The 25,859-nt window shown below is 55.7% G+C and overlaps 1 protein-coding gene across 1 annotated transcript; it reads right to left on the minus strand.

Moving 5' to 3' along the window:
- Positions 1-13,830: 13,830 nt before the first annotated feature.
- On the minus strand, positions 13,831-24,943 carry CBX6 (chromobox 6). The gene is made up of 5 exons (XM_068559915.1): positions 24,794-24,943; positions 24,570-24,613; positions 24,345-24,410; positions 24,136-24,202; positions 13,831-19,635 (listed from the first exon to the last, which is right to left on the minus strand). The coding sequence occupies exons 1-5, from the start codon at positions 24,860-24,862 to the stop codon at positions 18,634-18,636; spliced, it is 1,248 nt and encodes a 415-aa protein (XP_068416016.1). The 5' UTR covers positions 24,863-24,943; the 3' UTR covers positions 13,831-18,633.
- Between the last annotated feature and the right edge of the window lie 916 nt (positions 24,944-25,859).

Raw genomic sequence — 25,859 nt, forward strand, 5'->3', positions numbered from 1 at the left:
ACTTTTTTTTTTTTGGCTGCGTTGGGTCTTAGTTGCGGCATGTGGGATCTTTAGTTGCGGCATGTGGGATCTTTAGTTGTGGCATACATGCAGGATCTAGTTCCCCAACCAGGGATCGAACCCAGGCCCCCTGCATTGGGAGCACGGAGTCTTACCCACTGGACCACCAGGGAAGTCCCTAGAATGACTTTTTAAATCTATGATATGAACACGTCACGCTCCTGCTTACAAACCTATTAGTGGCTCCCCATACCCATCCCTTTGTGGAATAAAGTCCAAATTCCTTAAGAGGCAGTATTACCTAGTGGTCAAGGGCATGGATTCTGGAGCCAGAAGGCCTAGTTCAAACCCTGCCTCTAGCTGTTACTGGTTGTGTGACCTAGTTTCCAAAGAGGGTAAAGTCTCAGGTCTTTGATAGTTCCTGATACCCTCTCTGTGCCTCAGTTTCTGCAATCTGTAAAATGGGGGAATAAGAGTACATGGAAAGCCTTAATAAACGTTGGGCCTTATTATGTTAGCTTCTCTTGGTTTATGAGACTGTTGGTAATCTGGACATGGCTCACCCTTCCAGCCTCATCTCATCTCCTACCCTCGCTGGCTGGAGCAGTACCCAACTGTGCATAATTCCCCCCAAACACCAGAATGTCTCCTATCTCTGCCTCTGTTCACACTGTCCCCTGCCTGGAAGGTCACCCCCTCCTTCTTCCGTAATTCATCTCTATCCCCAGCATCCAGCATGGGGCCACGCCCAGGGCAGCTGCTTGGTGAATGTTTGTAGAACTGTTTCCTCCACAGGCAACCCTGGCTTCTGCTGGAGGTGGAGGGGGGAGATTAGGACAGGGAGGACTTGAAACCCATCTCTCTGGGGCTCTGACCCCCAGAGACCCCCCCTGATCCTAACACAGAATTCCTCAAGAGGTGGTCAGAACAGGATTCTCAGGGGAACTTCCATAAGACTGCAGTAGTCCTCACATTTTCCCTCTAAAGCTCACATCTCTGAGGTTTTTATTTCTTTACTGTCATTCCATCCTTAGGGAAAGGGAATTCTGCCCTAAATGAACAAAGAGAGTCATTCATTCAAAATATATGTTTGGAGACCAACTTTGGACCAGGCATAGCGCCAGGCACTGGGGAGAGCTGGAAACAAGACAAGCTCACAGTTTTATATTATAGTGGGGAGGCAAGCAGTAAATAAATGAATAATTAAATAAACAAGTTAATTTATAATAGTAATGAGAACGATAGGGAAGTTTTAAAAGTGACATGATAGAAAGTTATAGGAAGTGTGTGTGGGGTGGGGGGTTAGGAGATGGGCATTACTTATAAGGTTGTCAGAAAAGGCGTGCATTTGAGCTGAGACCTGAATGACCTGAGAAACCAGCCATGTAGAAACTTGGGGAAGGACTGAGTGTTCTAGGGAGAGGGAACAGCTAGTGCAAAGGCCCTGAGGCAGAAATGAGTTTGATATATTCCAGGAACAGAAAGAAGGCCAATGGAGCTGGAGCAGAGTGAACTCCCAGGGAGAAAGGAAGCTGGAGAGGAAGGCAGGGTGAGGTCATGTGGGCCTTTACAGGCCAGGGGAAGGGAATGGGTTTGATTCTAAGCCCAACTGGAGGGCTTTAAACAGGGAAGTAACACCATGTGGTTTGTGTTCGTAAAAGGTCAATGGTAGTTGTGTGGGGGCTGGGTCATAAAGGGATGGGAGAGGAAACACGGAGACCAAGTAGGGACCATGCAACCATCCAGATGAGAGGAATGAGGGGTTTGGAGGTCATGATGATGGAGAGAATTGGGTGGATTGTGGATTGATTTCAGAGGAAGAGTTTGTTAGTTGGGTCCTTTGGGAAGCACACTGAGATGGCGTTAGACATGCAAGTGGTTGACTGGGGGCTAAAGCCTGGGAAAAATAAAGAGGAGAAAGACGATTGGGAAGGTTGAACCTCAGACCTCCATGCAGATCTGACAAAGCCTTGGTCAACTTAACTGGGTGCTCCAGGGCCAACAATGCCCATCAGGGAAGTTTTGCACTGGGCAGAAATGCCCAATCCCTAGTACCATTTTCATGCCCAGTCATTAATTGGGCACTGCCCCAGAAGAGGGTGGCTTCAGCTCAAAAGCTGGGGTGATGTCCACACAAAAACCTGCATGTGGTTGTTTACAGAAGCTTTGTTCATAATCGCCAAGACTTGGAAGCAACCAGGATGCCCTTTGATATGTCCAGACAATGGAATATTACCCAGCAATGAAAAGACATGAACTATCAAGCCATGAAAAAACAAGGAGGTACCCTAAATGCATATTACTAAGTGAAAGAAGCCAGTCTGAAAAGGCTACATACTGTATGATTCCAACGATATGACATTCTGGAAAAGGGAAAACAATGGAGACGGTGAAAAGATCAGTGGTTGCCAGGGATTATGGGGGAGGGAAGGATGAATAGGCAGAGCACAGAGGATTTTTAGGGCAGTGAAACTCTCCATGATGCCATGATGGTGGATACATGTCAATATACATTTATCCAAACCCATAGAAAGTACAACACCAAGAGGGAACCCTAATGTAAACTACGGACATGGGGTGATAATGATGTGGCAGTGTAGGTTCATTGATTGTAACAAACGTACCACTCTGGTGCGGGATGTTGCCAATGGGGGAGGCTGTGTATATATAAGGGCAGGGGTTGTATGGGAAACCTCTATACCTTTTGCTCAATATGCTGTGAACCGAAAACTGCTCTAACAAACCAACCAACCAACCAACCAACCAACCAACCAACCAAAGCTGTGATGCATCCTGAAGGTGCCCTCCAAGGCTGCCACAGCCCACCCCTTGCCCCGTGAAGATCTGCTTCTCCACACACGACCAGGGAGCAGCCCCTCTGAGGTCCCCTGGGCCTCTCTTCCTGAGGGGACATTTAGAAGTGGGGGGTGGTAGGATGAACCACAGCCCCCATCACAGTTGGTCTCGGGACCCCAAAAGGAATTCACTGTCTCCCTCCTCCACCACCGAGTCTAAATTCCCCCTGCCTTCTGTTATTAGCTCTGCTGAGTAAAGGGGGGAAGAATATTCTTTCCTTCCCTAGCCTAGTAAAGTCCATGCACAACATATCTGCAAGCAGGGGAGGGAGGAAGTAGAATCGTATGGGGGCAATTTCAGACTATAATAAAGTCATTGCTAAAAGAATGGGGGACTGGGTGCTAGTTAGGTAACTAGTTTCTGCCACAGGCACAAGGCAGAGCCAGACTTTGATCTCAGGGCTTAGGGTGACCGACTCACCCAGTTTCAGCACTGCAGGTCCTGTGTCCCAGGAAATCTCTCAGTCCTGGGCAGATCCGGCCAGTTAGTCATCCTAACTATCCCCAAATCGCACTCCCTCAGTGCTAGTACATAATGGACACTGGGCAACACGTGAGTCTCTCTCTTCCTGCCTTCCTCAGCCCCCGGGCTTCCCTCTACTACAGGATCTCCCCCTTTACCTGTCTCCTGAAAGAGTGTGAGCTCCTCAAAGGCGGGGACCAGCTGTCATCCTCATCTCTGGGTCTCCGGGTCTGGCCCTTGTGGATACTCAAACTCCCAGTGAATGAAGGCAACGCCTCTTGGGCTGTGCTCCTGGGCCAAAGAACTTCCTTTCCCCAGGGGGTGGGGAGGTGGGGGCTGAGGACAAAGAGAGCTCCCTGTGCCCATCCTGGACATCCCCATCCCAAGGGTCCAGTCTCCACCCAGGGATGGGCTGTCCCTGGACTAGAGCCACCTCAGTTTCCTCATCTAAAAAGTGGGGCCATGGTACCTACCTCATAGGATTGTAATGAGAATTAGAAGACCACATGAGATGTCATATGTGAAACCTCCCAGGGACTCAGGGGCTGGGACCAGTTCTTACCATGCTGCTTTGTATTCCCAGGGCACTCAGTATGCCTGGCACTCAGTAGATGCCCAGTACATGCCACCCCCTTCCTTATTTATTCCTAGCATGTATTAGGTGCTCAGTAAATGTTAATTTCCTTTTTTACTTCTTTACCTTGATTCCCCAGGTACGTACAGTGCCTCCCTCCATAGTTGCTCTGTCCTTTCTTCGTTCCCCTCCCATCCGCTTTCTGAGCAGATTTGGGGAATCATTCAGACTAAGGCTCATGTATGTGTTCAATCAACACATCCCAGACTGGGGCCTTCCACGGGGAAGCAGGGCTCCGGTAGGGCCCAGAAATGTTTGTGTTTTAGCAGCAGATGCTGGGATTAGGAGCCCAACCAGAGAGGAGGGGCAGAAGCCTCGGAAGAGAGAGCTTTCCTCTCTGGGGAAGCCCAGAGAGTTCCATCCAGGGTTTTTACTTCCCTGGAAGCAGCGAAAGGAGCCAACCCACCTCTCAGGCTCGGGCAGGAAGCGAGGACATCTGTTCCCAGCTCAGGAGGGGCTGAGAAACAAGGAGGAAACGGGTGTCCTCCCTATGGGGGACCTGGGAGTTGGCTGGAGCGTGTGTGCCTGAGTCCAGGCCCAGCTAAGAAGGACCAGAAGGAGTGGCTGCCTAGTAAGGCTGCATCCTCTCTCTGAGGCTGTAAGGGCTGGGGCCGGGGCTCTCACTGTCTCACCAGCATCCCAAATGCTCCCAGTTCCTCCTCGCCGTACTTTTTACCCTGCCAGATCCTCACCTGTGGCAACCCTGGAGCTCCGTATTCTTTTTTTTTTTTTTTTTTAATTTTATTTACTTATTCATTTATTTATTCATGGCTGTTTTGGGTCTTCGTTTCTGCACGAGGGCTTTCTCCAGTTGCAGCGAGCGGGGGCCACTCTTCATCGCGGTGCGCGGGCCTCTCACTATCGCGGCCTCTCTTGTTGCGGAGCACAGGCTCCAGACGCACGGGCTCAGCAATTGTGGCTCACGGGGCTAGTCGCTCCGCGGCATGTGGGATCCTCCCAGACCAGGGCTCGAACCCGTGTCCCCTGCATTGGCAGGCAGATTCTCAACCGCTGCGTCACCAGGGAAGCCCTGGAGCTCCGTATTCTAATCATCCCTATTTCACACATAAGAAAGTTGAAATCAGAAGGGTTCAGCAATTTGACCAAGGTCCCCTGGTCACTGGGTGTACACCTGGGATTTGAACCCAGAAGTTTTCAGACCCCTTGTGGCATGTTCTCACTCTAAGAGTCAATCAGCCCCTGCCCAGTGAGGAAGCAGTACGTCCTGGGAGCTTCCTTCCACCCTTGGCTTAGTGCCGCCCCCTTTCCTGGCATTTCCCTGACCCCAGGAGCCCGCCTAAACCCATCAGCCACTGCAGCACCCCTCCTGCCCTCACCAGTGGTCCCAGTGCCAGTTTCCGTTGCACTGATCTGTAACTTGCGTTCCCCACAAGTTCAAGAACTTCTTGAGGTCTGGTACCGAGGCTGCTTCATATCTGGGTCACTGGCACCCAGCCTGTGTTCAGGATGTATTTGCTTCATGCACGATGGAACCTCAGGGCCAGTGGCCATTACTTTAGCTCCTCTAGAAAAGGCAGTTTTTTGATGACTCCCAGGATTTTGCAGACACTGCACTTGGAGGCAGGAAAGCTGAGTTTTAGGGAACCTTCCTTTCTTAGTCTGTAAAATGGGTATGGGCAGTCCCGTGCTGCCTACAGACATGACGGAAGATGAAAGGCTTCCTGATGAAGGAGGAACAGGGGCAGATGGACACTGCAGGGTCAGGCAGAGGTGTGCGATGGGGCTAGAGGCTAAGGGGGCGGGTACCTGGGACCTCACCTGGATGGCTGTTCACGTGTGTCCAGTGAGGAACCAAGGGTGCCTGGCAGCTACTCCTCAAATACCATCTGTTTCCTGATCTAGCACTGGGTACCCAAGGTGGTCCCTAGGGGAAGGTGGGGGCAGGTTGGGGAGACCCTCCTAGAGGCTAGAAGAAGGCAGAAGGCATGAGACCAGGGTAGAGTGGGCAGTCCTGCTGGCTGGACCCCTCCCTACTCCTGCCTGCCAAGCCTGCCAGCTCTCTTCTCGGTCCACCGTGGGGTGGGTCCAGGCTTGGGTCTCTCTCCTCACTGAAGTTTGTCTGCCACCAGCATTAGCTGTAGCCACAAGTAAATTGTACCCACACACAATTTATTTTTCAGATACAGAAACTGAGAAGCAGGGAAGGAAAGGGTCTTTCCCGAGATTACACAGCAAGAAGGAAGCATTTGAGGGGCTTCCCTGGTGACACAGTGGTTGAGAGTCTGCCTGGCAATGCAGGGGACACGGGTTCGAGCTCTGGTCTGGGAAGATCCCACATGCCGCGGAGCAACTAGGCCCGTGAGCCACAATTACTGAGCCTGCGCGTCTGGAGCCTGTGCTCCGCAACAAGAGAGGCCGCGATAATGAGAGGCCCGCGCACCGCGATGAAGAGTGGCCCCCACTTGCCGCAACTAGAGAAAGCCCTCGCACAGGAACGAAGACCCAACACAGCCATAAATAAATAAATAAATATAAAAAAAAAAAAGAAGGAAGCATTTGAGAATAATGATGATCACTAATGCTGAAATGCTTCTTACTATGTTCCTAAGGGCTTTATATGTAATCATTTAAAGACTCACAAAACCATAGTGTAATAGGCATGCTGCTATCACGATCCACATGTTGCAGATAGTGATGCTGAAGCACAGAGAGGTTAAGCAACCTGTTTCAGGTCACTCAGCTGCCAAGTCAAGGAGCTGGGATCCAAACAGAGACATCCAAGCTCATGACCACTAGGATAGACTGTCTCTCTGGATGAAAGCACAGTGCAGGGAAGGCTGTTCTGGCAGGCCTCAGCCCGGTAGACTAGGACGGGGTTCAAGGGTCGGTAGGAACAGGAGAAGAAAGTAAAAGGGCCTGTTAGGAGGCTGAGGCAGTGAAGGGAGACACAGGATGAGCAGTGCTTGGCGGGCAGCAGGCAGAAAGAATATTACCCTTTCTCAGTGGCTGCCTTGTTAACCTGTTCTGTTGACCCAAACTTCCCTACCTCTGAATGAGATCCTAGGCATATCTCAGAGCTTGTTCAGTCACTTTTGGGCTTTATCTTATTTTTTAGGTATTAAAATAGTCGGGTCTAATAGCAAAGCTCTAAGCTCTAGTCAAAGCTTCTCCTCTCCCCCAGCTCAAGTCTGCCTTAAATTCAAAGACCTATATAGCAGGAGGGAGGCACGGTGGGCTTTTCCTCTAAGACCCCAGTTTGGTCTGCTCTCCCCTTGCCCTTTCCCCCACTAGTTGCCTCTGGTTTCTCCAGGGCTGGAGCTTGGGGCAGGGAGGAGAGAGAGGTAACAAGGTAAGTCTGGCTTGGCTGGTTCAGGTGTCCTCAGGAGAGCCTATGTTTTCAGGTGGGTTAGGTGAGTGCCTGGGAGCTGGCTCTTTCTCCTTAGGGGCATTTTTGTGGGTTCCTCAGAGAGCCTGCATCACTAAGGATGTCCCACCTGCAGTTCCTACCTGGGCAAAGCATCCCCTGGCTGGCACTCACAACACCCCTTCAGCACCTGTCACTGGGGGTCCACCCAACATGAAGTCTTCTGATAGGATCACGTGCACCTTCCTTATTATTCCTCCCCACCCCAACCCTCTTGGGGCCGGATCCTAACTCAAAATGACCTCAAACCAGCCACCTTCTCCAAGGTTCCCCCTGGGACCCCAGGAAACATTCTTGCATCCTGGCCCCCAAATGCTGGGAGTGCAGACTGTCCCCAGAGCAGCTCAGTCCCTGCCTGCCTTGTGGAAACAGGGGACTCAAGCCAGCCTCTCGCCTTTGTCCCTAGTCGCCTCACCTCCCAAACCCCGGTGGACACATGCCGTGCTCCCGTGCTCTCTGACGCTCCCTCACTTGGCTTGAGGCTGGGGAGTGATGCCAACTGTCTCTAAAGACAGTTCCCTCTCCAACCCCACCTCCCACATGGCTCCTTAGCCCCACGGCCTGGGAGGGCTGAGGGACCAGGAGCATTTTCGTCCAGCTCCTTTGCAAGTCTACCCGTTGGAAGGGGGGTACTTGGTATCCATTGTCCCTAGCTTTGGGGTCTGGACTGGGGAGGGCAGCAGGGCTGAGGAGGAAGGGAGGGATCGGAGTGGCTTTTCCATTCAGAGGTCAGTGAGTCACGATGCTGGGGACTAGCTGGGAAGGGATGAGTCAAAGACAAGGTGCCGGGTTCAGGCCCCCGTCAGGGAGGGTGGTGAGTCAGGCAGCTGCGGGGAGTGCCAATTTGCAGTCCGGAGCTTGGTTTTGAATGTGGAGTTTGAGGGCATCACATGGAGGTGAAGCAGAGTGGTTGAAAGCACGGACTTTGAAGTCGGGGCTTTTGGATTTCAGTCCCAGCTCCACAAGTTAGCACCACCTGGAGCAAGTGACTCAACCTGCCTCTCCAGTTTCCTTGGCTGTACCATGGGAGGGTTAAGGCCGGAATGAAACTCGAGTGGGCAGCTCAGAGCCTGGCCCGTGGAGCCCTCAGCCGAGTTCCCTGCAATCCCACGAGGAAGGGAGCTATTACTCTCCTCCCCCATTTTACAGATGGGGAAATGGAGGCACAGAAGAGATGAGCAATATGCCCAGCGTCCCACTCAGGCAGGCAGTCCAGCTCCAGTGACTGAGCCCTCACCTACTAGGCTACACAGGGAGGATGCCGGCATGGTGGGTAAGTATGACGGCATGGGTTCAAACCCCACCTCTACCACGTAGGAATTTTTGAGCAAGTTACTTTGCATTTCTGAGCTCAGTTCCCTCATCTATATGTTGTGGGTACTGTGCTGTCTGGATTGTGAGGATTTAATGAGTCAGTCCTTGCGAAGTCCACTCTGTATGCATTAGTTATCCTTAGAGTCATTCTGAGTTGGAAAAGACAATTCGAGGAAGCCCTCTCCCCCGTTTTACAGAAGAGGTTACAGAGGCCCAGAGAGGGTGATTGACCAGTCTGAGATCACACAGCTGGCAGAGCTCAGACTTGTCCACTGTTTTTTTACCATCGTCGAGCTGTCACACGGGAGGAGGGCATCAAGAACTGGTGAACAGAAGGCTAGAACTCCGGGACGGGAAGTCAGAGGAGTGGTCGACTCCGGCTACGTAGATCGGGAAGATGGCCCTTCTTACCCATGCGGTGCTTGAACAAAACCCTTTCTCACCCGTCACGTTCAGTCCTCCCAAGTAACCGTGCCAAGCAGGGAGTCCTGGCCTCTTTTACTGCTAAGGAACACCGAGGCCTTGAGAGGGGAGTGTCCTGGCCACCTGAACCTGGACAAGGGTCTCTTCACAGTGCCTGAGTTGTGAAAGGCAGGCAGGCGATGAGCAAGGGAGGGGGCCAGAGATGGGGAGGGCAGCAAGCCTCCATCAGGACGCTACTGCCTGGAAACCGAGCTGTGAGTGCCTGCAAGGATTGCCTAGGGAGCCAGTGAGATGACAATCGCTTTAATGAGTCCCTGTGGGGGACAGAGTCCACGTGTGCCTCTTCCAAAGTGTGTCCTATTTCCTGGCTCGCAGGTGGGAGTATCGGAGCCTTAACAGAGAACCCCTAGGGACCTCCAAGTCCACCCCAAAAGAGCACGTTGCTCGTCGGCAGGGGGCCTCGGCATTATGACACAGCACTGAGAACCCCTGCCAACTGCTCTGTCCCATTTCCATCAGCCCACCTTGGCTCTGCATAAATGTTTCCCAGACCCTCTGGCTCATAAAGGCTGATTGCGGACGGCTGTCATTTAAATGCAGCCTCATGTCTTTGTCACACACTGAGCTCATTTTTGGAAAAGACAGAGAAGAATTTGGTCTTTTGCTGTAATGATCACATCCCGTCTAGAGACGAGGGAGGGACCTGCTCCCACCCAGTTTCAACTCACACTGGCTGTGCTCCTCCTGTGTGACTGCCTTTTACATCCATCCTGGAATCTCATTGTTCTAAAGAGATTTCAGACGTTTGGGGAAGGAGCAAGATGTAGGTGAATGAGAGATCTGGGTTACTATCCAAGTACACGAGGTTTTGTCTTTTAGTTATGTTTTTGCTATTGATTTTTAACTTCTACATCATCTGTGATACCAACTTCTTGAAATTTATTGGGACTTGCTTTATGTCCTACTACATGATATTCATGATCATTTTTGGAACTCTTCGATGTGTGTTTGAAAATAACACGTCAGATGCAGGATTCTATATATTGCTGTTTGTTGTTCTGCTGTTTGTGGCTTGCTTCTTTGTACGTTTTGTAATTTGGGATTGAGAGCTCATGTTAACAACGGTTTTATCTGTGAGTATCCCACGTGGCCTTTACTATGGGAATGTCCCTCCAGAGAGGGACATGCTCTGTGGGTGTAACTCACCCCACATTTGCTTTTTATATTAATTTCCAGACTTAGGAGTTCTGGGACTGTGTGGGCAATGCAAATCCAAACCTCAAATTTTGTGTGAGGGAAGGTCTAGAGTTATAATTTCTCAAGAGAGACTTCATTTTTATTTTTCCCACAGAGCCAAAAATGAGCCAACTTCTTTGACAACTTCTTCTGCTTTTTGCAAAAGGATGGGTTTTTTTGTTCTTGTTTTTTCCCCATTTGCTCTTTCACTGAGGATACGGGTCCAGCTTTACTGAGGTGTTTCAGTTCCAAATCTCTCTTGGAAGGGGCCCAAGGTCTTGTCTCCCATCCCTACATACAGGTAAAATCCAAGCTTCTTGGTTACCAAGATTGGCAAAGGCCAACACCTCCCCGCCCCTGTCCCTGTGCCACCCACCCTGCGGGGCAGCCTAAGGGTCGGCATCTGCTTGTCACCCTGATTTTGGCTTCCTCTTTGTTTGTTTTTGGTCCCTGGGGATTTCTTTACTCTCTTGGAAGCTCAGTTGGGTATTTAAAAGAATGTTCTATTTTCTTTAGTATCTCTAAGTACTGTGTTGAGCAGCTAGCTCTTCAGAAGCTTCTATCCATCACGCCCGAGACCTGGGGTCCACTCTTCTGCTTCTGAGTGACCCTGGGAAGCCCCCCTGCCCCTCCTCCTCACCTGTCTGATGGGGTTCATCATCCCCCAGCCACCTGCCTCACAACCTCACCCAGATGAAAGGCATGAAATTGGGAGGGTAGGGGTGGCAGGCAGGGGCTGGATATCCCAGTGGCCTCGGCAGCTAAGCACCTAAGTCCTCATCCTGGTCCTTCCAGGATGTCTGGTGACCAGTCATCTCAGAGCTGAGGTGCACCTGGGGGCAAAGACTCTTCAGCAAAGGGACAGATTTCTCCAGCAGCACCTGGGAGGGCAGGAGTCTCAAATCTCTGGATGAAAATTCCTCCTGGCCCCTCTGTCGGATTCGCACCCAAGGTGTCCCAAACTGCACTCAGCTTCACCCGGGCTGACTCCTCTGCCGGTCCCCCAGCCTGTGATGCCAACACCCATTCATATGCCTACACCAGATACCCAGAAGGTTTTCAGAGGGTCCCTCTCACAGCACTCAAAGCCAATCACCAAATCCTCAATATTCTAAATCGCTCTGGACACTTCCTGTTAACCCCACTGCCTCGGCCACGTCCAGGCCTCATCATAGCTCACGAGGTGATTTCAAGTCCCGGCCTTTGCCCCTCCTCTGACTCTCAGAGGCTCAGATGTCTGGAGGCCAGGACACCCGCTCACCCGCTGCTCCCTTCCAGGCCCCACCCTGTGGGTGAGCTATCCTTGTGTGGCCTCTCCCAGCCAGAGGCCTTTGTGAAGTGTGAACCCTCAGAAGCCAGCAGCCTGAACAAAGAGGGTGCAGATGGGCACACACGCTTGGGATCTGGTTGAGGGGGGCTCGGCATTTAGATGCTGCCACTCTGACCCACCCCCTTCACTTCAGGTACAGCTTAACTAGGACAGAAAAACCATTACACTTTCAGCTTCTATGAAACGACTGAATAATTTTGCAAAATTGTCACTCTCATACCATCTCAACCCCTACTCTCTACACCTTGCCCCAAATCCTGAACTTCACCCCATGGCTGACCCGCACTCCTGGTGAGGCCCAGGAATAGGGCGAGGGGAGTGGGTGGGGGGACTGGTCAGGCACTGCCTGGCAGACAAGCCCCCTGACACCAGCACCGCATGTACAGCGCCCTGACTGACCTCAGCCGAGTTGCGTGGTCTTGCCCGGTCCCCGTCACGGACCCTCCCATCCACCTTAAGAAGCTGCCATGGTCACACTCATTCATCTGCAACTAATAGGCAGACATAGCTGCTAAGAGATGGCAGCAGCACTTGTGATAAGGGACGGTCGTGACACTAATCCCTGAACGCACCCGCCTCCCAAGGGCAGCCCCCGTGTTCTCAGTCCCAGAGAGATGGGCAGGGGCAGGGGGCAAAGACATGTGCTGGAGGGAAGTCCCCCTCCACTGTGCCACTGGGGGCAAAGGAATGTCTTCAACCCCCTGGCCCTCCTCCGTGACACTGGCTCACCGCTCGAGGCCGCACTGGTCACCGGGGAGCGTGGGAGGGGTGGGGGGGGATGGGAGAGCGCTCGCCAGTGTTGCTGCTGTTGTTGAACCAAGTACCGCATGAGGACTTCTGGAGAACAGAGCACTGAGCCAGGCAAGACGACAAGGTGGAAGCAAGGCAGCGGTGCACGTGGAGCAGGTGCCACGGAGGAGGTCAGCCTGACTCCACACTGGGCTCCACCCCCTCACCCATCTCCCCATCTCCCCGCCCAGCTTCTGTATGGAGACCAGACTCGGACAGAGACAGGCTCTTCTTTGACCAGGGCCAGCTGGATGAGTCACACTGGCGCCCCACGTCTACCGCTCGGCCGCTCCCAAGCCTCACTGACCCCGTTAGTAAGGAAGGAGAACCGAGCTTGGTGACAGTTAGAAAAAGATGAATCAAGGGTCCATGTGCCAGGCACCGAGCTGCGACTCTTGCGTAGCGAGACGGGGGATGGGGAGGGGGCTCAGGCAGGGAGCTCTCCCTGGATAGAGTGGTGGGGAGGACTTTAGACACGATCCGAGGGCAGTGGGCTTCCTGAAGGCTCTCGGCAGGGCTGCCAGGCCCCTGCGGCATCCGCATCATGTGGAAGAGCAGGGGTGGGGGGAGGTGCAGGGAGAGTGCGACAAATCAGGGAGGTTTTGCCAAAGGAGCCGGGGTCAGGACAGGTGAGATGGGGGTGCAGGGTGGGGAGACCTTTGAGAGGCGAGCCTTGGGGGTTTCATAACAAGGGGGTGAGGGTGGTGGGGAAGGGGAGGGTTGGAAGGCGACACCTGTTCCAGGCCTGGCAAACGCGTGGCCGTGGAGGGATGGAGGTGCCGCTCACGGACATGGGCGGAGTGGCAGACCCTTGAGGAAGGCACGGAAATTTGCGGGGTCTGCTGCTTTTGGATCCCTGTGGGCGTCCAACGGGCTCCCCAAGGCTGCTCGTCTCATCAGAGAAGGCACATGAGCGCCCAGAAAACAGATGTTTCTCTGAGCTGTAGCAGCTTGTTAGCAAGGGCTGCTACTGGGCAAGGGTAGCCCATGCCCCCAACCCTGGCCTGCTCCCTCCCAGGCCCTGTGGTGACCGGCTGGCTAGGGATCCAGTCCCCGGGGCCCCCTCTCTGCGGGTGCTGTGACTCCAACTGGGGGGCGGACAGTGGCGGGAGCCCCACCCCTCCCACGTGCCCGCTGACCAGGTAGTCTCCGGGTTCCAAGAAGTGGCACGCACTGCAGCTTACCTGTGTAGGGGGACTCTCCTCAAGCTCATCTCCCTTACGAGGTGGACGTGGGGTGGGAGGCGGCGATCTTGGAATCGGGCCGGAGCGCTGGCCTGCCACCGCTGAGGGCCAGGGCCCCCCCTCTCCTCGCTGCACCCGCACCAGGAGAGGCATGGCCTGAGCTTTCTAAAGACCACAGTCCCAGCCGGAAGAAATGAGACAGACCTGGGGCTAGACCTTAGCTTCGGAATGTGACAATTTATTTGAGGGGGGGGGGGGCAAAAGAGGCTTTTCATGCCCCCTTCCTGGCATTGATACGATATTGAAGAGCAGCAGAACAAAACATACAAGACAGAGTAATCAGCACAGACGCCCCTCCCCCGGCCCAGAAACAACCGAACCCGGAACAACAGAACCAAAAGCCACACCCAACACAAGGCGTCTTCTCCACCTGCAACCTCTGGGAGAGGGGCCTGTGGCCTGGGGACCCAGCCCCACGCTGAGGCGGCGTCCCCATCTCCGGTCTCCTGTTCACCCTACTAGTTTCCTGTCTTGAACCACTGGAGGCAAAGTTTAGCCAGCTGGGAGCTGGATGGTTGAACCACAGACGAAGGCAACAACACTTCATTTTTAAAATGAGAGAGAGAAAAAAGAGACAGTGCCCCTCCCCAAATATAGAGCTATATATGTATATTTTATATATATAGAATTCATTCGTGCACAATTCATTAAATGAGCTTTTCAAAAATTAAAAAAAATTATAAGATACATTTCTTTAGGCCTTTGTGTTTTTAAATTAAAACCAACAACAAGAAGTCTCCATCTCTACTCCGCCCTACAGCAGGGGGAAGACCCAGAACCCTTGGTTCCTTCTACTGTGGCCTCTTGCAAGGGGGTCCCTCGTTAGACCACCAGCCCCGCTCTGCCTAGCCAGAGCACTGAATACAGTAGGCGCTCAGTCACTGTTGGAGTGGGGTGCTGACTCCTTCAAGGCGGGATGGGGGGGGACCCCGCAGGCCTGGGAAGCGGGTGCCTCAGTCTCCACCCAGCCTGTCCCCCCATTTTGGCGTCTTGGTGACTATCAGCAAGACAGGGTCAGGCCGGGGACACCCCCTCTCTTAGAGTTTTAGCCCTTAATTCTGGGCTTTCTGAATCTGAGAGGAGATGCAGACAGAGAAAAAACGAAAACCTTTAAACACTTTTCTTTCTTTTTTCAAAAGTGATTCCTTAAACCATACAAGCCCTCAAGAGGCTGCCTTGGGCTAGTGCATGGGAGCCTGGAAGTGGAACTGACCAGGCGGGTTCCACTGTCCAGCGTGGGCCAAGTGCAAAAAAAACCCAAAAAAAACCAAAAAAAACCAAACCAACAACAACCAACAAAACCCCCAAAGGCAGAAAAGGCGGTGCGTCCACTTGGGTCCACCCGGAGGCTAGAAAGGCTGGTGGCAGCCCAGCTCCCCGAGCTAACGGTTTCCTCCTCTGGGCTGACTCCTCACCCGGGACCGCCTGGCTCGCGGGTACCCCCTGGCTTTGCAGTGGCTCCAAGGCCCAGGTCCCCACCTTTTAAAGAGGCTTCCCCCAAAAGGCCAGAGCAGCTGGGCTCTTCGCTCCAGTGAAGTAGCTTGCCTCTTAGAGCCTCAGTTTCCTGGTCTTGTAAGTGGGGTGACCCCTCCCACTCTGCCTGCCTCACACTGAGGTTGGGGACTTGATCATCACCTCTTTCCAGGGCAGAGGAAGGCTGAAGCCCACTTTGACCCTGACCGCTTTGCAGGGTGAGGATGAAACGGGACTGTGGGAGGCTGGAGGCCCCAGTGCCAGCAACCTCGACCACCACCTAATCTTCAGCAGCTGCCTGGACACCAGCAGTGCTTTATGAAAAAGCTGTGCCGCCCAATACACCCATTTCACAGAAGGGCAAACTGAGGATCCGGGAGGGGAATGAGACAGGAATGAGTCCCAACTTCCCACCTCAAACCAGAGACACCAGACCTCATCTGTTTCCTATGACATGGGGGTGGGGGGAGGGTGGCATCAGGGGGAGATGACCCCAGCCACTACTGAACATGGGAGAAGATCCGGCTTCGAGGGGTATTTCACATATAAAAATAAAGCAAACCAGACTGCAACTTCTGCTTGGTAATAGGCAAACGGAAAAGCAGCAATGGGGGAGGAAGGGCCCATGGGAGGCTGATCCGTGCAAGCGTGTGCTGGGGGGCTGTGGGACCCCGCTCAGAGCCACCCTGGGAGAGAGGTAAGGAGGGCTCCGCTTGCTCTTGACCAGGTGCCCACTTAGGCCCTCAGGGGAGCTGCCCGCCTGGGAGCAGTGTGCATGCGTGCCTCTGCACGGGCTGGGGCAGGGCTGCACAGCTGGGGGTCAAGGGCGGCACCCTCCCTGTGAAAAGAGAAGGGGCAGGCACTCCCTCTCCCTACGGCTACCCCCAACCCCCTCTGATCACCAACTAATACTCTCCCAGAGTCCATAGCTCCTGTCTTCCTGAAGCTTGCATCCCCTACCTGGCCAGGGAAGCTCGGGGGTGTCTTGGTTATGGGGGCGATGGGGAGGGAGATTCCCCCACGGGGTGGCGGTGGAGGGACCATACGGCCCAACAGGCTGGCAAAGGAATGGAGGAAGGCAAGGAACCCAACTGTACCTACTCACCAGCCTTCCTGGAGAAAGTCACCAACGATGGGTCCCGGTGATGGTGGGACCCCTGTTGACTCCTACCTCCCCAAATCTCAGCTCTATATGCCTGGCCCCTGCAGCTTCTGGCAAGTTCCCTTGGGATCAGGGGTCATCCCTCCCCTCAAGCGGGGACAGGTGTGGAGTCTGGGTCCAGTGCAGGAGGGAGGGCTTACCTTGCCTCGGGCCAAGGAAGGAGGGCAGTTGCCGTGCCTGGGAGCCTCCCAGCTGGGCCTGGGCCTCTATCCACGTTCCTAACATTGCCGCCTCACCTGTGCAATCACTGCGTTACTAGTTTTTCTTTAAATATCTCTTTCTCCCCACCCCCCCCAACCCCATAGGAATCCCACAATATTTTTTTCTATTTCTTTTTTTTCCCCTCTTTTTTTTTTTTTTTCTGTTTTTTGCAAAACTAATTCTTTCACTTTCCTGTCATAAAATCACCTCTGAAAACACAACTTCTTTACAAAAAAAGTCACGAATGACACGGACTCTCAGGAAAACACATTTCTATGGTCTCTGGAAACACCTGTAACTGGCACCCAGGTGGACACTCACCTGGGGTGGGGGTCGGGGGGGAAATCCCCTCTAAGGACAGAGGAGAAATACCAGCCCTTATTTGGGGGGAAGCCAATTGGCACTTGGACGGCCACAGAGCCAACACAAAGGGCAGGGTGGGGAGGGGTCCAGGAGCACCAGTCCCCCAAACCCTGTGACAGCCCCCGTTCTACATCCTGGGGCGGGGAGGGTCAGGGGCCCTGCCACAATCCCTGGCGGGGAGAGTCGGAAGAAACAGTCCTCCCGTGCTTACGACCAAGGCGTTTGTTTCCGAACTGGAATTCCCTTTCTGCCATCATGGCTCTCAGCCCACACACCAGGAAGCCACCTTGAGCCACGTGCAAGGACACGCCACTCATGGCAAACTGAGTCCGGGCAGCGCCTCAGGGCTGGCCAGCAGGGCTGTCTCCCCTGCCCACCAGACCCCTGGTCCCGCACATGCCCGCTCTCCTGAAGGACACAGGCCCCCTCTTCCGTCCCCCACCCCAGCTTCGGCCATCCTGCTCTCCCAGTACCCGGCCTAAAATTGGGGTTTTGGTCTCTGCCACTGGCATGGACACCTCAGCTCCCTGGCAGCAGAGGAAAGAGAAGCTGCCCAGGGCACCAGAGGCCTCCCGCTGCTTCAAGCAGCCTGGTCTGTGAGAAAGCCTGGGCGGTCAGAAGCAAGAGAGAGGGGGCCGGAGAAGCCGGAGACCCTCGGAACGGTGTCCAGGCTTCCTACTCCCCCCGAACACCCGGGAGGAAGAGGAAGCTTGGGACGGGGGTCTCCCCTCTGCCTCGGTCCCCACCATGCCACGTCTGACCGCCCCAAAGGAGAAGGGCGTGGGATGCGTGCCCCCCGCACACGCGGGCTGGGAGGATCGGCCTCCACAGCAAACTCCTCAGACCTGGGCCAGGTCCCAGGCCCGGCTGATGGCAAGGGAGGGTTCCAGGCCTTCGATCTGACGACCTTACTGTGAGGAACCCTAAAGGGCGCAGCCTCGAGAGCCGGGCCCAGGGGCCAACGCACACACGGATCCACGCAGACCCACCCAGGACGGCAGGCGCATGCGCAATCGGAAGTCCGCGCAGCAGGCTCTTGTAGCACCTTTGGTCGAGAACTGAGGGGCCTTTAGATGCTGGGAGGCCGTGGCAGGTGAGGCCCATGCCAGTCCCTCCCGCCTCTGAGAACGGGACGAGGAAAGAGATGGGTGGGTGAGGCCCACGGGGACCTGCCTGGGTCTCGTCCGAAAGTGGGCCCTGCTCCTGCCGCCCTCGTGGGGGGTGGGGCGAGGAGGGGCCAAGGCCGCCTTCACCTCAACCTCTGTCCGGGCTTTCCCATCCCTGCCCCTCCTTCCCGGGCATCTGGAAGAAGGAAAGGGACGGTGCCCAGCTGGGATGGGGTCCCCTAAGGGGCCCCAGCAGCTGCCGGGTTAGCACCGAGAAATCAGATGCTGTGCGCGAGAGCTGGAAGCAAGCTGGGGAGAGATGGGATGTGGAGGGGGCAGCTGAACCCCAAGTTCCGGGGCTCCCCAGGAGCCACCCAGCAGGCCCCACTGTGCGTGGTCAGGGAGGGGGCCAAGAGACAAGAGGGAGGACTTCCCAGTGTCCTGGCCCCACCCTAGCCCCACCCCGTTCCAGGACCGCCCCTCCCACTGGGCTTCAGGGGGCTCCAACTGCCCAGCCCCATCCCGGGGTCAACACCGAGCCATTTGAAACAAGCAAAGCACAGGCAGGGTTGTCTGAGTGCGGGGGCGGGGGCGGGAGCAAGAGTATGACTTTGGGCAGGAGGGCCCCCCAAACCCCCCTCCTTGGTGGAGCCCCTCACTTGCTCTGCCCACTGCTGCCACCCCCCGCTGCGGCGCCTGCTACCCCAGCAGCCACCTTCTCGAAATCCTCAGGGTTGCAGAATTCCTTGATAGTGACCGTCAGGAGATTGCTGGTGACATCGGTGACGACCACGTTGGAGCAGGGTGACATCTCAGGGCGCCAGTCTCCAGCCTCGGGCTCTGAGGCGGCGCCGGCAGGCTGAGGGGCCGCGGGAAGGGCCTGGCTGGCAGCCGCAGTGACATCGGGAGGCGCCCGCTTGCTGGTGGCCGCCGCCTCGGGAGGGATGGACAGGTCAAGCACCTCGGGCTCCCGCCGGTCGGGGGCAGATGGACTCGTGGTCTCGGGGAGCAGCTTGGGGGGCGCGTCATCCGGGTCGGAGGAGGACTGCGGGGTTGGCGAAGGGCAGCCGGAGGAGCTGGAGCTGCGGGCGTCGTACGGGGCACTGGGGGCTGCCAGGAGCAGCCCCTGGCCAGGGGAGGCGGCGATGTCGGCCTTGGTGGCTGGCGGGGGCGGCAGAGGGCCGGGCGGGGGCTTGTTGTACATCGCGAAAGCGCCGAACTTCATGTGGCGGATCTGCGTGCGCAGGATGCTCTCGCTGAACTTCTTGCTCTTGCCGATGACGCGGTTCCGTGAAGGGACTTTGGGGCGGGCAAGGGCCCCGGCCCCCTGCCCGGCGCCGCCTCCGCCCGTGCCCTTGTCGATCACCTTCAGGTTCAGGATGATGCGGTTCCGCTTGGGCTCCCGCGGCTTGACCTTGCGGTTGATGATGCGCACGGTCTCGGAGAAGGGTGAGATGGGCGGGCGAAGGCCGGGGCTGCCCCCCTGGGGGTCTGGGCGGGGCAGGGGGCGGCGGGACATGCGGTGGCAGCGGCGGATGTCCTTCTTGAGCCGGTGCACGGCAGCGCTGGAATGCAGCTTGGGCGAGGAGGCGCTGGCGGTCGGCTTGACCGAGAAATGCACATCACTGATGCGGAGGGCCTCCGCCTGGGCCCGCGCCTGCGGGACAGAGGGAGGCAGTGGCTGAGGGCTCGGCCGCCCGCTGACCTCCTCTGGACACCCCTGCACCAGCCACCCACAAGTGTGGTCTCAAGAAACCATCCTGAGAGCACTTAAGAAATCAGTGGTGCTCTTGACCTTGCCTTAGCCATAAAAGGAAAACAGGTTCAGACGGGTGATAACAAAGTGTGGAAGGTTGGAGGGCAAGTCAGACCCTCATCCAGGCCCAGCTCCAAGACTAACTTTCCAAGTTTGGCCGTGGGTCCGAGGGACAGACGGGTCGGTGGCTGCCCTTGCTGACACAGAGGAGTGTCAACAGCCAGGACACTGCACGGAAAGAAGCCCCTAATCAACCCCGCCCTGGGAGGATCCCAGCCCAGCGTTCCCCCATGGACTAATTTTTGGTGACAGAAAGGCGAGGGCGACCCCTCCCACCTTCACCCCATACCCCAGCCCTACGGACCTATTAGCAGATGCCCTGAGCTCCTTCTCTCCCTCTGAACAGGAGGCACCTCCAGCTCAGCCTTGCCTCCTCAGCTCATCACCAGCTCTGGGACAGACCCTTGGCTCCTCCTCCTCACTCCCAGCACCCCACTCCCCGCCCCCGGCACTTCCCCTCCTGGGTCTGATTTGTCTGATTGCCCAGGGTCTGGCTCAGGGCCTGTGGGTCTGAGCAAATTGGTGCCAACAGACTCCAAAGCCAGCACCTAAAGCCTGGTTGGCATCCACCCCAGGTAGACATGGGTTTGGTGGGGATGGACTAAGAGGTGGGATCAGCCACTTCATATTCTCTGTGCCAAGATGGCCTGGGGACCGGATGGCTGAGCAGAAGTCTGTGGGGAGCAAGGGATACTGTCCCAGGCTCCTGGGCCCAGCTGCACACACTCCCAGGGGTGAAACTATAAAGCCCGGCCAGGGCTCTGCAGCAGCTCACCTTCTGTCTCATGGAAGATGCGAGGGGGTGTGTGTGTGGGGTGTGGGTGTGCGTGGCAGGGCCCTAAGAGACTCCAGGTCTAGGGCAAGAGACTCACAAGGTTATGTAAGCCATCCTCCATGGCCAGTCCTTCCGTCACTAAGAAAGTACTGATGAGTCACGTGCCAGATGCTTAGGGCTACAACTATGACCACACACAGCTTCTACCCCTAGGGGGCTGTGCTCCACGGAGAAGACAAGTAACAGGCAATTAGGGTGCAGGGTGATTCAATACAACAGAGGAAGTACAGGGTCCAGAGGAGCACAGATTAGGTCCCAGTTGTGGAGGATGAAGCCTAAGTAGGAAAAAACCCTGGTCCTTCCTGAGCTGACTGTGCCCCAGGTGGCCTGCTGAAGGGGCCCTGCTAAGACAAATGGTGGAGGCAGAGAGCGCCCAGCGATGAGAGGATGGAGTGGCCAAGGGACTGAAAGCAATGGCTGGACAGAGTGTAGAGATGGATGACCAGTCTGGGTTCTATACAGATACCCTGGTTCCTGGGGGGAAGAGGGACCATTAGGTGGTGACTGCCTCCAGCCAGGTGAGCTAGGGGTGGCAGAGAGGAAGGACACATTCCCATGGTCAGTCTGTGAGCTCCCCAAGGGTGGGATCTGCGGTTGAGGCTCTCTCCACCTCCCATCCCCACAGTGCTGGATGCTTGACCAGTACCTGGGAGGCAGCCTGTACACCTCTCAGACAAGACTAGACTGTATTTGACCACAACCCCCAGAAGAGGTGTTTGTGGACTTACATGCTGAATAAGCGAGGATGTCACTTAGAATGTAGGAGAGGCACACTTTACTGCCACATGGTCCTCCCAGCCCTGCTGGGGGTTTCCTGGGGTGGCTTAGTTAACCATCCCTCCAGCCACTAGGTGGCAGCACACGTGGGCCCGACCTGCCCTGTGCCAGGGCTGCCAGCTCCTCCTGCTCCGAGCCAGTGGAGCCAGGGACTGGTTCCCTCACACCCCTTCCCAGACAAAGGCAGGAGAAAGCCAGCCTTCCCTTGGCATGGCAACAAGGGCTTTTTGCAGGTTCATCCCCCATGGAGTTTAGGGGATTCCCCACTCTTTCTGATCCCCAGGGGTTGGTGGTTAGTCTCTCTGCATGCTGTCTGAGCGGGACCTCTGTAAGTATGGTTATGCCGGAGTCCAGCAGTGATGCATGGTCCCTGGGGACTGGCAAGGAGCGCAGGCAAGGCAAACACCAGATCCAGGATGAAACCCCAGCTTAGTGGGCCTCCTCTGACCACAGTATATGTTACCTGGTTAGCACAGTGCCTGGCACACAGCAAGCACTCGAAGAATACTAGACTATCCAAGGGGCGGGGCGGGTGCTTATGAGCAGTAATCTTTTTCTAATGTATGGTTTCCAACCTTTCTATAAAAATATTTCTTACTTTATAATGTCTAAACATTATTATTATTTTTAAAAACGGGCTGGTTCACCCTCCTCCTCTCTTCTCCCCAGGTTGAGAATTCTTTGAAGGTGGGACCTGGGTCTGCCTGTAGATTAAAACTGGTAACCACAGCCCAAGGCATTTATTGCACTCTGTGTGAGAGGCACGGCTCTGAGGGGTTGGCATGTACTATACATACATAATGTGGAAGGTTAAAGACCTGGACTCTACCACTCACTCTCTGTGACCACGGGCAAGTTATTTAATCTCTCTGGCCTCAGTTTTTCTATCTACAAAATGGGGATAATGCAGCCTACCTCAGGGGCTCCTGTTCTCTTCAGAATATTTCCCTGCAGAAAGTGAGTGCTATCTGAGTGTAATTTGTTTACTATACACACTGCCTCTTGGTGACCCACAGAGCAATGGGTTCAGACCAAGCTGATCTCCATCACTCCTTGCAAATATCTATCTCTCTCATGCTACCTGTTTTTAAGGTCCAGATCAAGGTTCTCTCATCTGCCTCTCCATCCCCTGCCCCACCAACTCTACAGCTTTCATAGTTTCCTTTTTGTGTGTGTATGTGTGTGTGTCCATCTTGCTCCCTTAACCTGACGTGTACTCTCTGAGGGACAGGGTTAAGAAAAGGAGACATGATGAAGCCAGGAAGCTGGGTGGTGGGAGCTCAGGTAAATCACTTCCCCTCCCTGGGCCTTGATCTTCTCATCTGCAAAATAGGGATGATATTCCCTACTTCATAGGGTTGTTGAGAGATTTAAAGGAGATAATCCATGTGGGGCTCAGCACTGTGTTAGGCCCATAGCCAGCTCAGGAGATATAGCTATTAAAAAAGAAAAGCATTTTGTGAATCAATGCTCATGGTCATTACTCACTTCCCCGCTAGAGGGCACTCCAGCTGCACTGAGAGGCTGTCACACAGCCCACTGGCCCTCCAGCTGCTCTGCCCCATCCCTCCGAAGAAGCATCAAGAGTTAAGGTTACTCCAGAGATCCCCTAAGATGTGTGTAATTTGGCGACAAGGGTCACAGAAATATGTAATTCTGGAAACCATTATTTCTTTCACTTCTGCCCAGTTCTTTGGGGGGGTGGGGGGCTGGAGAGCCCCCCCAAATTGGGCTTTGAGCCTTTAGGACAAATTGGAGATTCCGAGTTCTGCATTCTGCACAGCCTCTTTTCTGCAGAGTCCTGCCTGCTCTTCCCGTGCCAACTGCCACAAAGTCACAGGCCGTCGGGGTGGGAAGGGGCCCTGAGACAACCTTAGCACTAGTGGGGGGGACTGTGGTTGCCCACGGAGGCCCGCCTGCAGCCTTGCCTGCCACCTTGGGTCATCTCGCCTTCCCTTCCCAGACTCTGTTCTTTCTCACTAAAAAAAATAAAATAAACACCAAAAAAACTCTAAGATGGCTTCCTCTGGAGCTAGGTCGCCCTCCCTTGCCGAGGCTAATGTGCTCTGCTTTTACTCTCCCACTCTCCATCCTCATTAGAGCCTCCAGAGACAGCCAAAAGTGGGCGAAACTAAGAACCAGTGGCCCAGCCTGGGTGATAAAACTCAAAGTGAAGTGATTTAAGGTCAAATTCAAGTTGGATCCCTCTGTCAGGAGAGTAGGCATACAGAACAAATCCTGAGAGAGGGAAGCTGCGGGCAGGGAGGCAGGTGCCCCCCCCCCAAAGCCTCTCCCTGTTCCCCAGGATGAGGGAGACCAAATTCACTCTCCCCCTGGGTTCTAATTCCAGGCAGAGCCCTACCAGCTCAAGGCTGGGGGAGATGAGGGCTCTCACGTGCAGAAGCAACCTCCCTGCCACCCCCTCAGGTGGGCACCCCACCTGCCTCACCCACCCGCTTCCTGCTGGCCTCCCCAGACCCTGGTTTTGTCAGTGAGGATTATCCTTCCCCCTTGTCCCCATTCCCAGGCCCCTCTTACTGAAGCTGGAGCTGGCCAGGGCCTGCTGCCAGGGGCTCTTCGGGGGCTCACAACCACCCCCTGCCCAGCTGGGGCCCCTCTGGAAAGACCCGCCCGCCTGGGCGGCCGCGGATCTGTCCCTCCCCTGCAGGCCCCGTGTTGCGCCCGGGCTGGGGGCCCGAGAGGGGCCTGCTGGGGCTGGGCCAGGTTACCTTCAGGAGGAAAGTTTTGGGTTTGGGTCCCCTCTTCTTGGGCCCATACAGCTCACGCTCCCTCTCCCTGCGGCCGAGAAACGCCAGAGGTTAAAAAGAGCCCCTTCCTGGGCCCCACTCCGCGCTGCCCTCCCCGGCTCTCCCGCTTCCCCGCGCGGCGCCCCAGCCGAGCCTCAGCCCCGCCGCCCCTGCCAGCTTCCCAAACTCACTTCTGCTCGAAGGCTGCAATGAGCCGCGAGTCCAGGATGTTCTCCTCCGGCTCCCAAGTGCTGTACCTGCCGAGTTACGCATGCACAAAATAAAAAAGAAAACCAGGGAGCCAGAGGCACATGCGAGGGAGCAAATGTGCGCACCCTCCAAGGAAAAAAAAAAAAAAAGGCCCCGGTGTGCGCTGCCTCCCTTCCCCCCTCGCCCCTGGATCCCGTGACACTCACTTGATGGCCCACCCCTTCCATTTCACCAGGTACTCGATGCGTCCCTGAAAAACAGAGAAGGAAAAAAGGGGGGAGTGGGGGTGGGGAAGATGCGGGGACGCGAGGAGGCGGCTGCGCGGGGGTGGGCGAGAAAGCCCGGGTTAGCGGGACCGCTTCGCCCCGATGGCCCGCGGATCTGGGGACCGGCTGCGGGGCTAGGCGTCCCGCCCTGGGAGGCGGCTAACCTTTCGGATCCGCCGTTTGATGATGGATTCGGCCGCGAAGACCCGCTCGCCCACTGCAGACAGCTCCATCTTGCTCAGCGGCACCCACAGCCCATAATACTCCCTGCTCCCGCGGCCGGTGCTGCACCGCTCGCGCACGCGCCACAGCGCCCAGGCTCGGCGGGCGGGCGCGCGGCGGGGCGCGCGCTCGCGTTCCAGCTGCGGGCCGTCACGTGACCCTCTGGGCTGGCGCGCCGTTGCCAGGACCTTCTCCTCCCCCGGGGCGGTTGCTAGGGAAAGTGAGCGCACGCGGGGCGGGGGCGCGCGCTGGTTCTTAAAGGGGCCTAGCCTGGTTGGGGGAACCGGGGCCGGAGGCCGGGAGGGAGATGCTTGGCCTGCGCGAAGCCGGGCTGGGGGCGGTGCAATCTTACAAACACTTTCTCATTCCCCTCTGCATCTTCTCGGCCCCCGTGAGCTGACAACTTCTCCCTCTGAACCCTTCCTTGCAAGTCTCTCCTGGCCCCGGGCGGGGAAGGGCGGTGGAGTCTCTGCAGCCCCTGCTCATCCTCCCAGCAGAAGTTTGCAAACAGTTAAATATGATACAGCAGAAATGCATTTGCTGTCGCCTTGCCAGGCCCTGCGGGAATTTCTTTAAAACATTGCCCCCCACCCCACCCCTTATCCATTATTTATGTATTCATGGGAGTGTGGTTTTGTAACAAGTTCAGATGAATTAAAACAAAAACGCCACCGCAGGAAAGGGTGGGGGAGGCAGTGAATGGGGCCGAGGAAGGCCGGGGTGATCCTTTGCATCTGTTTTTCTGCCGGGGTCTTGGGCGGCACCTGCCCTCGCCCGGGAGGTCGGGTGAAGACGCAGCGAGGAAGATGTGGCCGTGGGGCGGTTCGGAAGAGAGAGGCCGCGGGGTGACAACGAACTCCCCACATACCAGATTGGGCCCGAAGCGGGTCGTCCTTGGGTCATTCGGCAGAAGCCGCCCTCGCGGTCACGCCTGTATGTTTTCTAATTCCCAGGCCCGGTGCCGCGTCACCCTCCTGCCCCCTACAGTTCCTCTAATGGTTCCGCCAT

The sequence above is a fragment of the Eschrichtius robustus genome, chromosome 13 (genome assembly GCF_028021215.1).
Source record: "Eschrichtius robustus isolate mEscRob2 chromosome 13, mEscRob2.pri, whole genome shotgun sequence".
Lineage (NCBI taxonomy): Eukaryota > Metazoa > Chordata > Mammalia > Artiodactyla > Eschrichtiidae > Eschrichtius > Eschrichtius robustus.